Source organism: Rhinoderma darwinii, chromosome 1 (genome assembly GCF_050947455.1).
Source record: "Rhinoderma darwinii isolate aRhiDar2 chromosome 1, aRhiDar2.hap1, whole genome shotgun sequence".
In the NCBI taxonomy this organism is placed as follows: domain Eukaryota; kingdom Metazoa; phylum Chordata; class Amphibia; order Anura; family Rhinodermatidae; genus Rhinoderma; species Rhinoderma darwinii.
The window spans coordinates 205974484-205988598 of record NC_134687.1 but is presented as its reverse complement, the minus strand read 5'-3'; the positions used below and the strand labels follow the sequence as shown (position 1 = coordinate 205988598).

At 41.7% G+C, this 14115-nt stretch overlaps 1 protein-coding gene across 4 annotated transcripts in view; it reads right to left on the bottom strand.

Moving 5' to 3' along the window:
• WDFY3 (WD repeat and FYVE domain containing 3) overlaps positions 1-14115 on the bottom strand; it is a 242538-nt gene that overhangs the window by 142117 nt on the left and 86306 nt on the right. For all 4 annotated transcript variants that reach the window (XM_075861070.1, XM_075861080.1, XM_075861090.1 and 1 more), the window contains exons 3-6: positions 11089-11299; positions 9384-9507; positions 8203-8312; positions 5962-6123 (exon numbers count right to left, since the gene is read on the bottom strand). In XM_075861070.1, coding sequence (XP_075717185.1) covers positions 5962-6123; positions 8203-8312; positions 9384-9507; positions 11089-11268 — 576 coding nt within the window. In that variant the 5' untranslated portion in view covers positions 11269-11299. The remainder of the gene's footprint in view (positions 1-5961; positions 6124-8202; positions 8313-9383; positions 9508-11088; positions 11300-14115) is intronic.

Below are 14115 nucleotides of genomic sequence, written 5' to 3'. Positions count from 1 at the left end.
TTGAGCCTGAAACTCCAAAGGATCTACTGTAAGTAAAATATGTTCAACTTTTTTTCATCTATAATATAGGGCCTTTATTTCATTTTCCTCTGATAGGTGTTCCTTAAAGGCAAATATATATATATATATATATATATATATATATATATATATATTTGCCTTTAAGGAACACCTATATATATATATATATATATATAGCTATAATTTGTGAAATAATCAATTGTAGTTCTTAAAATATTTATCACATCTAAAAAGGTTTCCAATTTTGTCAGCTTGCCAAAATACACTTCTATTACCATGTGCTCAAGAAGCAGCAAACACCACAAGATGGCGAATGAAGTAGACTATTTTTTTTCCAGTGTTAATATGTAAATTTCAAACAATGAAAATCTTGCAAGCAAAAGTTAGGTTTCTGAATTTATAATTTCCTTTTAATATTAGCACAAAGGCGTCCAATAAAACACCACCACAGAATATAATGAAGATAAAGTTTTTAAACTAGAGTAGAAAATTCTCATTAGACTGGGAATGATCATTGAGGCAGATGGCTTATCAAATATTCTATTAAGAAATTGCAGTGGGGATATTAAAAAGATCGATAACTGCTGACGCCAGATGGAAATAACTATTGCAAAGGCAGCAGTACACATAATGATTTCTGATGCAGAGTCAGTTTAAAGGGTTTTCTCCAATTCAACCTAGACCTTAGTATTCCTGGTACTGCTACTCCAAGTGCAAAATAATATAACAAACATTCCATAACCTTTAAACTTCTTTTCAAGATTCTAAACATTTTCTACTCTACCTCGTGTCTTAAATCCGATTGACTCTGTTGCTATGGTTAGCTGACCATAGTGTAAGAGGGGTTACCCAGTACGACACAGATGTTGGAGTTGCACAAATTTCTTTAACAATGACCAAGTAGATCAGTCTTTAAACCAGGGTCAGGGATCTAGACTCTGCAGGAGCTCCCACCAAGCTGGGTGTGCCAAAGTGACTGTCTGCTCCGCAGCCTGTCCTACTGGACCGCTTTGTGTTTTTGAGAGGCTACCCTCTACCACAGCCTGCCCTGCCAATACGCTTAGCTTGGTGTTGCACCAGTCACTTAGTGGAGGAATCGATCCCTTTCATGGATCCCGACTTCCTTCAGTCATGAACATGGGGGGTGCACATCGCATACTTCTCTGCGCAGCAACAAAAGAAACTATCCTAGGCAAAACAGTGACAAAGTACAGTTCTAGTTCTTAGTGAAGGGGCACTGTGTCTTTAAGGTCAGCTTAATAATAACTTCAGTTGCAAAATAACAGTAACTTCCAATAACAAGGTGATATTTACTTGCAGAATACAATGTTAATGCTTAATAAATTTGTCCCAGTTATTCAGGAGGAGGAGAAGGAGTTGTGGCTCACCAAACAGTAGGCCCAATGCTAATATATATATATATATATATATATATATATATTATATATATATAAATCTCAGAGTCTCTCACACAGAGTCCGGACTGCAAGTCCACAGGTCGTCCCTGGTACAGATCCACTTTTCACACCTGACAGGGTCTACTGGAATGAAACTTAAGGCTGTCAAACTGGTATACACAGGAGCATAGCTCTCTATGATGCTCCTAAACTTCAGGTACACTGTCAACCAACCGCCTAATGGCCTCCTCCTCTATTTATCCCCTCTGGCACCGCACCAATCAGCATTGACTGGTATGATCACCTGATGCTCGGCTCCTCCTCACTCTTTCTTTGCCAAGGGAACCCTGTTCCCTAAGAAGTGACCCTTGCTGCATACTGACAAGTGGAAACAAGGAGCATCACACACAGACATGGGGGACAGAGGAAAAAAAAAACTGGAGTAAGGGGAAGATAGGACAAGTGTACTTTAAACAGGGAGGTAGACTCACCCCCCTTACATTAGCAACCAGAGTTCAGAAAAAAATAAGTTAGATGGTCAAGGCCAGCAAGCTGGTAGAAGTTGAAAAATAACACTCAAAAACTGACTTCTTGAAAGACTTCTTGGCGACTAAAAAAAACCCAACAAATAAGGTTATGAATTCTCCATTTTTCAAAAAGGCTCAACCCAATTTAGATAGAGGTACTGTATACACAGCAAGGACCAGGATAGTCTAAGAAACGTGATGCCAGATACTGATCCCGAAGAAAATATAAATCTCTAGAAGGTATGGACTGTGGAAGATGCATATGCTTAGTTTTTTCTGAAAAGCTACTTTGTAGGTGCCAGAACAGATGAGCAAACCTTAATCGTAAAAACTTAGATGGTAATTCTTTAGAAACCTCTTAGATGGTGTTGATCTGATTGGCAGCCTTTATAGTGAGCTGCAGGAGACTGCCTTGCTGCACCAACTCAGAAATACTATCTACTAAAGGCACACCATGCTCTTGACCGTGCCCGTAATTACGACCCATAATTACGGGCACGGCCGGCCGCGGACAGCCGTCCGTATTTACGGGCTGTGCTCCCATTATAAAGTATGGGAGCACGGTCCGTAAAATAAAAAAAATAGGACATGTCCTATTTTTTTCGGCAAGTTTCTACGGTACAGACGCCTTCCCGTAAATATACGGGAAGGTGTCCGTCGGCCATAGAAAAGAATGGGCCCATAACTATGGGCGATTTTACGATCTTGTGCATGGGGCCTAACTGATGGATGGATCAGAGCTGAATTTGTAATTTAACGGGTTTTTTTTACACTATAATATCTTACTGAAATAAGACAGATTAATCGGTTCACCTGCAAGTCCTATGTGGAATTAATGAGAACATATCATGATATTGTAACGTCCGTGGTCGCTGACCACGAACTCCTTCCATCCAGTCGACGCCCTTCTCTCAAGAGATGTCTGCACATACGGCCGTCCTGCTCCACAGTGACCACCAGGGTGCACTCACGAGCTCAGTCCAGACTTGAGAAGCCAGAGCGCACGCATGTTGGTAGTTGAGCTGATTGCTTCATGGCACCCTGGGCTATAAGAAGGTCCCAGCCCCATCCTCCCACGCCTGAGCTTTGTTGTGTATTCCTAGTCTGTCTATGTGATGGCCTCCTAGTGTGTTACCTGTACCTGTTCCAGTTCCTGTTCCAGTTCCTGTTCCTAGGATTCCATACCTTCCTGGTCGAGCACTTTACTGTGCCAAAGTCGTGTCGTGCTGTATCCACGTCTGACCTGCTTCACCTCACCTGACGTCTGCCTGCTGCCTAGTCCCAGCCGAGTCTGCCCTGCTGCTGTCTGAGCTGCCACAGGTACCTATACGAACTATAGACTTTCACCTGCGCCCTGTTGGCCAGCTGCCTTACCGCCAAGCTGGTACGGCCCAGTGGGTCCACAGAACCTTCATGACAGATATAAACGTAAATGCCAAACTCGACTATGTCTGTACCTCCTCAGCGCAAGATCACAATTGCTAAATTTGTATATGTAGCTACATTTCAATCCTCCTTGGTGGAGAAAACATTTGCGCTCTAAGTGTTGCTTGCTCTGGAAGAGCCCAACCAATCACTGCCTACTGTCGCTCCCTGGGAATTGTACCCTTCTGTATAAATGCAGCATTCATCATCTGCAATAATACAGAGATATCCCAAAATAAATTCCTATTAAATCTCCATAAATATGTTTAACACCTTTAACATAAGCACTACAGGTTTAAAAAACAAAACAAAAACAACAATACTAACACTACTATCTGGCCACTGGACTACAGGGACTGTTGAATCACTCCTCCTCTATAGATAACAAGCCTGTTTACTTCCTGAGTCTATCCCACTTCTCTGTCTTCTTCGTGTAGGGTGAGGTATTTATACATGGCCTCCTCCTCTTTCTTTGCTTGTGAATTTTCTCCTTACTTAGGTGTTGTATTCAAGCTCTCACTTACCCTGTGCCCTAGACTTCTGGACGTCTTGAAACGGACCTCGGCTTGCCTCTGGATTATCCCCTTGCTCTCCGATTTGGAATTTCTGCTCCTGGCTGGTTCTGACCTCTGCTGTACCGGTTATCCACTTGCTTGCTGATTCTGGACTTTCTGTTTACCCTCTGGCTGTCTGGTTACCTGTTCAGGTATTGCCTGCATTGCACCCCTTATCCAACACTGAACAACCTGGGTTCTATGCAGCAAAAACCATCCTGCCTTGCGGTGGGCTCTGGTGAATAACTCAGAGTAGCCTTAGATTCCATCAATCAGAGTTGTGATGGATTTGGGGTTGAGATTTTATTTGCATGCTTACTCCCAACAGTCTCCAGCAGCCTTTTGGGAATTGCGCAACCAGTGATTCCATAACAATCACATTGGCTTGGATAAGCCTGGAAAACTGAGACGCTCAATGAGATGTGGCACAGTAAACAACTAGGGTAGATCAAACATAACAATCAAATGTTTACAGAGCACAGCTGATCCACAAACTAAATAACTTATTTTTATATTTAGAAAAATCTAGTCATGGTGATCTTAGAATTAAAGGGTTATTCTCATCATACAAAGAAATAAAACATTGCTAGAATATGCCATCAGTTTGTGATCGGTGGGGGCCTGACTGCCAGGGCCCCACCAATCCTGAGATTAAAGGGGCCGTATCGCTGCAGACCCTTTACTGTCTTTCTGCTGGGAATGCCCCTTCACAATATTGAAAAGACTGGGGGAATGCTTCAGTTCCATGCACAGCCAGAGGCCAGGATCTCCTCTGTGCAGGGAATTACTGAGAAGGGGACGCAGCGCTAGACCAGCACTGCGGCCCCTTCATTCTCAGGACTGTGTTGTGTGGGTCCCAGCATGTTGCACCCGCACCGATTGAATAGTGATGTCATATTCCAGTAATATTTCATCACTTTGTGTGAAGGGAATAAACCTTTAAGGACCTTAATAAAGCTAACTTGCAAAGTGGCTTCTATTAAATCACTGGTTAGTTTTAAACTTCTACCATGACTACACATTAATGAAACCTGGTTGACCAGTAACGAAAGAAGTCCACATTAGAGAATAGTTAATCCACAGAATGCAGGTAACAGGACATAAATGTTGGAGTACTTTTCCCCATCAGAACCTGTCTTCCCTGATAAGAAAACATCGATAAATAAAAAGGACAGATGTAAATCAACCCAATAACATAAAAAGGTCTCCAAAGATCAAGGAAATACTATAATAATGATTAATGTATAACTTCTATTAAATAAAAAAGAAAAAGGAATAACATTTCAAGATTGCTTTCTGGCTATTTATAGAAACACTTCCTAATGTATTGAGATATTTCTAGCTTCAAATATATTTTTTAATTTCCAATGGAAATGGATAGAATAAATGACACTGATAAAGGAATACAGTTGGAAGCTTCAAGAACATAAGTAGAAGAGAAGATTTATTATAAATAGGCCATGTAAAGTCTAAGAGTATACGTACCATAGAAACAAACCATGAGACTATGGGGCTCTTGGAGAGAGCGGTGGCCCAACCCTGTTTTTTCAATCCCTTTTCCTCTCCAGAGGAACTGCACGGTTAGCAGACAAGTGGGTGGAGAATTGGCCCAAGGGTCATGAAAATGGGGAGGAGGGGAAAACAAACAAAGAGGTCTTCCTGTCTTGAGTGGCAAAATCGGACACCATTTCTTCTACTCTATGTACACCACTGACAATGATATTCGCCTACATTTACTAATGCTATTTGTTAGACAGCATAAACTTAGAAGAGCCAGGCACAAATGCGCCAAATGTATCACAGTGGTGCATGCTGCATGAAAATTTTGGCAAATCTTGCATGACTTCTCTTCCTTATACCACTTTTGAGTTACCTCATTTTGCACCAGAAATTTGTGCCAATTTTTCCCATGATCCCTTTCCGACAAGCCATGCCTATTTTCCGCTAAGCCACCCCTCTTTTCGTAAGAGTTTTGCAAAGTGTCTAGTGATGCTTAATAGAAACGGTAATCAAGAGAGAATATTTTTTTTTTTTTACCTGCACAAAAACTTTTTGGAGCAAGGATCTACGCTCTGCCAGGGGCAACTCATTCTCTGCTCCTCCAGGTACCTCAGGCACATGTGGGAGGTCAAAAAACAGGTACAGGCATTTAATCAGGGTGGAAGGTACCGACATCGTTGTCATGCAGTCCACCGTTTTCTAAGGAAAATAAGAAAATAAAATACTGTAGCCAAACATCAGAAAAAGCAGCTGCTATGATTAGAAAAAATTATTATACAATCATTTTCTACGTAGCGAATGGCTTGGTAATTTAGTGTGTCCATTTACTACCTAGCTTATAAAAACATACTGTAAACACTTCATGCACGGATACATCAACTGGCTGCATTACCACAACTGTGCTTATTTTGTTTTTATGGTTTTTTTTCTGTGGAATTTTAGGTATTTCGGACTACAAGGCAGTATGTAACGTGTGACATTAAGCAAGTAAAAACAATTGGAGATCAAGAAATAAAATCTTTTTGTTCAGTTCTGCTGATATTTAGATTTTAGAAGAGCCTTCGGTTTTCAATACATATTATAATTTGGTTCTACAGCTTGTATAATGTTGTGTTACGCAAAAGACCATGCCAGATGCCGACCAAAGGCAGATGTCTTTCAAAAACGTAATCTGTTTCGGTGCAGTTGTTTCCAAATTGTCATAACAAACAACAGATTAGAGCCAATGGGTATGCCCCATTATTGTAGTTTCTGCATTAATAATCTCTTGTTCTTCCAATTCACAGTCATAACATGATCAACTACGAACATCGCTCTGCTATCCAAAACCACTAATGTATGGTCAGCTTTAGAGTGACACATGATAAAAGGCAGGTGAAACAATGGCCCACATTTACCGAGACTAGCGTTTTTGGTTTGTTTTACACAAGTCAAAATGGAGAAAGAATTTGGAGTTATATGCACCACATTTATTAAAAGAAGAACATCTCTTAACAAATTCAGTGCATTTGGACCCCTCAGTCAGAATATCAAACCTATGATTTTGGCGCCAAACATGCACCATTTTCACATAATTTACTTAATAAATCTGAACTTCACCATGTCTCCTTGGAGACCACGCATACTTTCTTGTCACTTATGAGAGACGTTGGACATCTTAGCACAAATTTGTTGTACATTAAGTTTACGACTTCTCTTGGTGCAATTTATGGCAGAAACCGGCATAATTTGACTATAAAATGTGGGCCAATGACTCACTCTTGGGCCTGATTCACGAATGAGTGCAAACCCACGGGGGTGAAAATAGTTTTCACGGATCCCTCATAGACTTGAGTCTATTGAGGGATCCGTGAAAACGGACGAAAATAGGATGTCCTATTTTTTCACAGGCCCTTCACACGGTCCGTAAAAAAAACGGTCGTGTGAATGGCCCCATTGAAATACATGCGTCAGTGTGACGGCCGTTAAACTGTGGTCACACGGACGAGATATATACGCTCGTGTAAATCTGGCCTTAGAATTTCTTTAAACTCTTCTAATCCAACAAACAGAACAATATCAAATATAGACACACATATACACACACTGTATAAGGTTGCCATCCACCAGCTCCATATGGAGAAGATACGTTTCAAGAATGGAGGTTGGTAACATTCTTGGGTGGAAAATGTGGGACAGTGCTTAATAACGGATATGTGCATCCTAGATATAATGAAACGCTGTCACTGGGCAGTACACTTTGTTCCTGGCATCCATCATGACATGGCACATGGCATCAGAGACCAAGAGCTTATCATAGCATTATTGGCTCCAGTTAGTGTTTGTTGACACTTGGCAACAGGATCAGAACTACACACGGATGTGTCCTTCCCTACCTTTCCTCTTATTTCAACATATCCGGAGATGTGTGGCACAAGGTGACCAGCTTTAAAAAAACAAAACATGATTTCGTGACGCTCAGTCACGAGATATCTAGGCTATTTGGTCTATGTGTGGCCGCCCAGTGATTGTGATGTGAATTGCGGCCTGTTGTGATCTTGGTTAAGGGTGTAAGAGACAGTGGACTTGCAATTGACTAATGTCCTAAAATCATATAACATGTACCTGCCACGAAGGTCAGTCCTATGCATTTAGAATTCTCTCCAATACAATATCAATGATAATTACAACAATTTCCACCCTATGTGGTTGAGGGAAATGATGAACAATATTTTATTTTATTTTGTCTCTTTAGTATTTATTAACAATGTGATATAATCGTAAAGAAGCAGAACATACCTGCCCGGATGAGGCCAAGAGATTAATTACTGTAAGAAGCATCCACCCTCTGCTGGTCTCTTCGCTCTGGTTGATTTCCAGGAACTGGACTATGGCTCGACTGGCAGCCTCTGGAAAAAGAGCTGGACGGTCAGGAATCTAAACATTTTGTTCCATATAATCTGTATTTAGACACTGATCCATCATAACATGACGGATCTATGCAAAGGAACACCAATACTCACAGGTCCCCGAAAAAACAAACCTCTTTATTGAAAAAGTCACCTAAAAACACAGCTGACGCATTTCGAGCGATAATGGAGCATCAGCAACTGCTTCTAGCAAAAACAGTTGATCATTTCAAGAAAGGGTTAAATTATTTCTTAGAGCAAATACTGCTAGTTTTGGCATAAACGGCGCAGTTAAAATGTCGCAAGTAATGATGTGCAACTTTTCATGTCGCCCAACATATTTGGAAAGTAGTAATATAAAAAAGTGGGTGTGGCCTCCAAAGGAGATGTTTTAGAAGCTAGATTTAGTAACAAGAATATGTGGAAATGGCACAAATTTTGGATGTAGATTTCCTTTCCATATGGTCAGACAGGAAAAAATGCTCTAAATTTATTAGGAGGCGTGCGCATATATATCTACCAAAATGCGGATCTCATAAATGCAGTGTAAAAAAATCAACCAAAGTAAAATATGATGTAGACATTGATGTCAATGATATGGATCAAGATAATATCTCTCTCTCTCAAGTTCAAAGTTTTCTTTTACACAGTTTTTTTCAGGCGTATTTCGGAGCGTAAAACGCTCATATTATGCTCAGAAATACACATGCAAACAGCTTCTCATTGAGTTCAATGTGAAACACAGTAAGTAGTTCATACGAGGCGTATTTTAACACAGCTGAATTAAAAAACGCCTAGTTTAAATGCTGCCAGGACTCATAGAAAAGCCAGAGTCCTACTCCCACCCCCATCATAACACAGAGAGCGATTGACAGCTTGGCACGCATACACACTCGTATAGGAAAAGCTGAAAACCGCTTCAAACCAGAGTGTGTTAAAAAAAAAAGGTATTTTTTTTATTACATATCAAATCAGTCAGTCAGGAACACACCAATATAAAGATTGATTGACATGATGCTGAATTGTGTTAATAGAACCAAATAAAACATCAGATTTATTTTAGTAACAAACCTGTGGACTTGTTGGATGCTCTCCTCCGTATCTCAGTGACCATCAGACGTGAAACTTGTGTAGTAAACTGTAAAAGGTCTGAGAACTTTTCTGTCATTGTGCTAGGAGGTGCACTTCCGAACACCTAAAGCGTAAAAATAATACATGTTAAAAGAGCTATTAGAGGAGTCCCCATGAATTGTACTTCTAGGTACAGCATCGCTTACTAAAAAGAAATACATTTTATTGAAAGAAACATAGAACATGCCTGATCTTGTGTTTCCACGGGACATAAGTGGTGTCAGAGGTGTCTGGCAGCAGCTTATTCCCCTCGCTCCATTGAAACAAACATGCACAGTTGGCGGAGCGGTCATGAATATGAGGAAGTCGGACGAAACAACTGTCAGCCAAACAAATGCGTATGGCCACCTTAACACAACTGGCTGCAGAAGTAGCCAACCCTCGCTGCTCTGTCTGACCCAGATTTAATAAGATTTAGACAGTCTAAACTTAGACCAGGCAGTCAGAAGAAGCGTTTGCATGCTGTACACAAAAATTGAATAGTAAATCTGCCCCAAAAGTTTGTTACGCCCAATCCCTGCTATTTACCAGCCAAAAAATAGGAGAAAATTTACCCCCGTGTGCTCAGCCGAATTTCTACAAGACAGTTTGCATTAGGAACGGTGTTAGTCAGCAGACTATGTAACTATGTAACTATATATCTGACCAGGTTCTCTGCCTACCATTGACTAAAACCCCTAAGATGAGGATTTCACATGCTTGATTCTATGATGCCTGTGGGTGTTCCCAATTGTTTTTTAAGGGTCAGATATACGAAGACTGACATTTCACAAACCAGTCTTAGCTTTCTGCGCCGCTGGTGTAAAATCTGTTGATTTATTAAGAGGCGCATACCGCTTAATAAATCTGTTGCATCTTTCGGCTAGATGTGCGCCACGATTGTGATGTAATGACCACAGCTATGCACCAACAATTTCCCGTCCATCGAACATGAAATTTAAAAAAAAAATGATGCTCACCGCTCCATTCTGGGTCCCCTCAAAATGCTGCGACTCCTACAAGGTCCTGACAATGAGTGTCCTGAGTGCTGCGTCACATACAATATCCTGATGCTGCTCGATGTCAGTAGATTGTCTGATTCGCAGCATGCTGAGGGGGCTCGAGGGGACAATCGGTGAGCATACATTTTTTTTTTTATTATTATTTATTTTTGTCTGACGGGGGGGTGATAGTCTGATGGAGAGCGGCAAGGTACAGGGCTAGGTGCTGGCGTAGATATCCGTAGTAATTTACACCCCTTTTCACAAATGTGGCGAGGGTGGCGTTAAAAAAGGCTAAAATTCACAATTTAAAATGCAAATTGTTACTTTTAGGCCCTTTTGCAACTTCTTCGTCACTTTTCTGGCGTGGAAAAAGGTTGATAAATTCCCCCCTAAGTGTATTAATGCAACCCCTTGAAAAAAAAATTGAAACGAGAGCTTCCATATTTAACTGATAAAATTAGAGATAAAAACCAAAAAATTCAGACACTGCACACTTTTCCAATGGTTATCGAAATGCAGAGATGCTTGAAATAAGGCAGTAAAGTAATCTTCAATGATGAGTCTGGCCTCATGTTTCTTTTCTAGGAATGATGGAGCAATAATCTCCATGCTATGTAACAAATGATGTACAAACAGGGAAATCCTCAATAAATTCAACTTACCCTGTTAAAAACTGGCAGCATCATGTAAAGCTTTTCTTCCTGTTCCTTTTGAGTCATGTGCCTGGCAGGATGGCAAAGCTCCGTGAAGAGCCGTCTTAGATGCATTAAACCAAGTGCATTGTCCTGCGGGCTGCACTCCTCCTGGCGAGGCCGACCCATAATTCTCTTCACCATATTCATGGTTGCACTTTTGTTAATGCAACCCTCTCACCTATAATAAAGAAAAATACAGGAGTAAAAATTTAAGATAGATACTAGGGAACAGTGGTGTACCATCAGATTATCAGAGGATCCCACCATTTTGGTGGGCAGAATTAGCTTCTCTGCAGGCATTCCAAGCACTTAGTGCTTCCCGATGTGATATTAGTCGACAGTGGGGACTCTCAGCAATTCAACTACCTATGATCAGCTGATCTCTAGGGGAGCGCCAACATTTTCCGCAATGCTGTACAGAGATGGTCACTGTTCACAACAGTCCTGTCCCTGATGGGGCTTTTTTCTTCCACAAAGCGTGGAAAACCAAGGAACCCAAAGGAAACCCATGCAAACACATTAAAAAAGGTTAATGAACAACTCCAAAAACAACATACCGAATGACACCATGGGGAGGAATAGTGGAAACAAAACTGGCAATACACATTAGAACAAAGTTGATTTGGACTGGGATTGTCAGCCAATTTAATGTACATGGAAGCCTCTCAGCTGTTCCAACTCTGCTGTTGGATCCTGTGTGCCCACAGGAGATAAGTGGCTGTCAGGCACTGCTTATTAACTCTCTACCCACACTCCTCATTGTATTAAACACCTGGCTAAGCTGTGTGCACATGTTTAAGGTGGAGTCGGCTGGTTTCCAACCTTGTTTTTTTTCCCGGACAACTTAGGCAAATATTCATAGACAAGTAAAAAAATTTGGGACAAATAGGTAAGCCAAATATGGCAATGAAAGATAAAAATTATAAGTAATATATGCCTATAGCTCACATACAAATATGAACACATTAGCAGCATTTACTGAGAACTGCAAAGACAAATTATGCATCAAAGTCACAACTATTACACAAAGTATAAAAAATAATAATACCAGACTTTATTCTAAGGAAGAAGGATATCCTGATGTTGATAGTTAAACATAGTAGATTTGCAAAAGCACATAGTCGTCATATGGCAGACAAAGGAGTGTAAGGATGTATTCACACATGCAGGTTTTGATCAGATTTTTTTAATGCAGTTTAAGCCAAAACCAGTTGTGAATCTTAAAAGGGAGATAAAAGTATAAAATACAGATACTTTTTTTAAATTTGAATCCATACCTCCCAAACGTCCCAGATTCAGCGGGACAGTCCCGGATTTCGGGCCGTGTCCCGCTGTCCCGGGCTGCCGGTGGTATGTCCCAGACTCCCGGTGTCAACTGTATCTGCGTCCTCAGGACACAGATACAGTTGAACCCAATGTTAAAGCGGGGAAGAGTCAGCTCCTTGCTCCAGCATTAATACAGAGCAGTCTCCGGGCACAACGCTACTTTAAGCGCTAAAAGCGGGGAAGCCCTTGACGTCACGGTCCATATATATCCTCCTTTAGTGGAATCCCCAGCCAGAGCCTTGCCGACACGATTGTCGGGGATTCTGCTCCTAGAGGGAATCCCTGACGTCACAGTTCACGCCGATGCAGACGATCTGGCTAGTGTTTCCGTCCCTAGAGGAAGTCTCAATGGATATAGGGGGGGGGGGGTATCGCTATCTACATGGGCACTGTGGCGCTATCTATATGGGCACTGGCACTATATAGGCATTGGCACTAGGGGCAGCTAAGGGGGCATTATACTGTATGGGGCAGCAAAAGGGCATTAAAGTGTATGGTGGTAGCTATGGAGGCATTATAGTGTATGGTGGTAGCTATGGGGGCATTATACTGTATGGGGGAATCTATATGGGCATTCTACTGTATAGGAGCAGCTGTGAGACCATTATACTGTATAGGGTCAGCTATGGGGGCATTATGCTGTATGGGGCAGCTATGGGGGCATTATGCTGTATGGTGGCAGTTATGGGAGCATTATACTGTATGGGGGGAAGCTACAGGGGCATTATACTGTATGGGGGAAGCTACATGGGGCATTATACTGTATGGGGGAAGCTACAGGGGCATTATAGTGTATGGTGGCAGCTATGGGGGCATTATACTGTATGGGGGAATCTATAGGGGCATTATACTGTATGGTGCAGCTGTGGGGGCATTGTACTGTGTGGGGCAGCTATGGGGCATTATGCTGTATGGGGGCATCTGTGGCATACTGCATGGTGGCATCTGTGTGGGCATTATGCTGAATGGGTGCATCTATAGGGCATTATACTGTGTGGGGGCAGCTATGAGGGCATTATACTGTGTGGGGGCAGCTATGAGGGCATTATACTGTGTGGGGGGAGCTATTTGGCATTCTACTGTGTGGGAGGCACTATGGGAGCATGATACTGTGTGGGCTGTAGCGGGTGTGTATGGGTGGGATTAGAGGTGTGGCTTAAAAGGGAAAGCATTTTTCCACAGTGGGTGTCCCTCTTTGCGATACTTGAGTTAAGTTGAGAGGTATGTTTGAATCCACTCCTGGTTTGATCTTCAACCTACACCCAGGACAAAACGTCCTGATCAAGTACCTACGTAGGTCAGGCTCGTATAGTTGGGGTATGTTCACACGCGGAGTCAAAAACGTCTGAAAATACGGAGCCGTTTTCAAGGAAAACCGCTCCTGATTTTCAGACCTTTTAAGCCACTTGCGATATTCGCTGCGTTTTGTATGGCCGTTTTTGGAGCGGTTTTCAATAGAGTCTATGAAAAACAGCTCCAAAAACGTTCCAAGAAGTGACCTGCACTTCTTTTTCGCGTCCGTTTTTCAAACCGGCCACGTAAAAAAACGGCCCATTGGAAGAGAACACCGTTTTTCCCATTGCAATCAATAGGCAAATGTTTGGAGGCGTTTATGGCCCGAAAAACGGCTGAAAATAGGCCGTGTGAACATACCCTAACACTTGATCA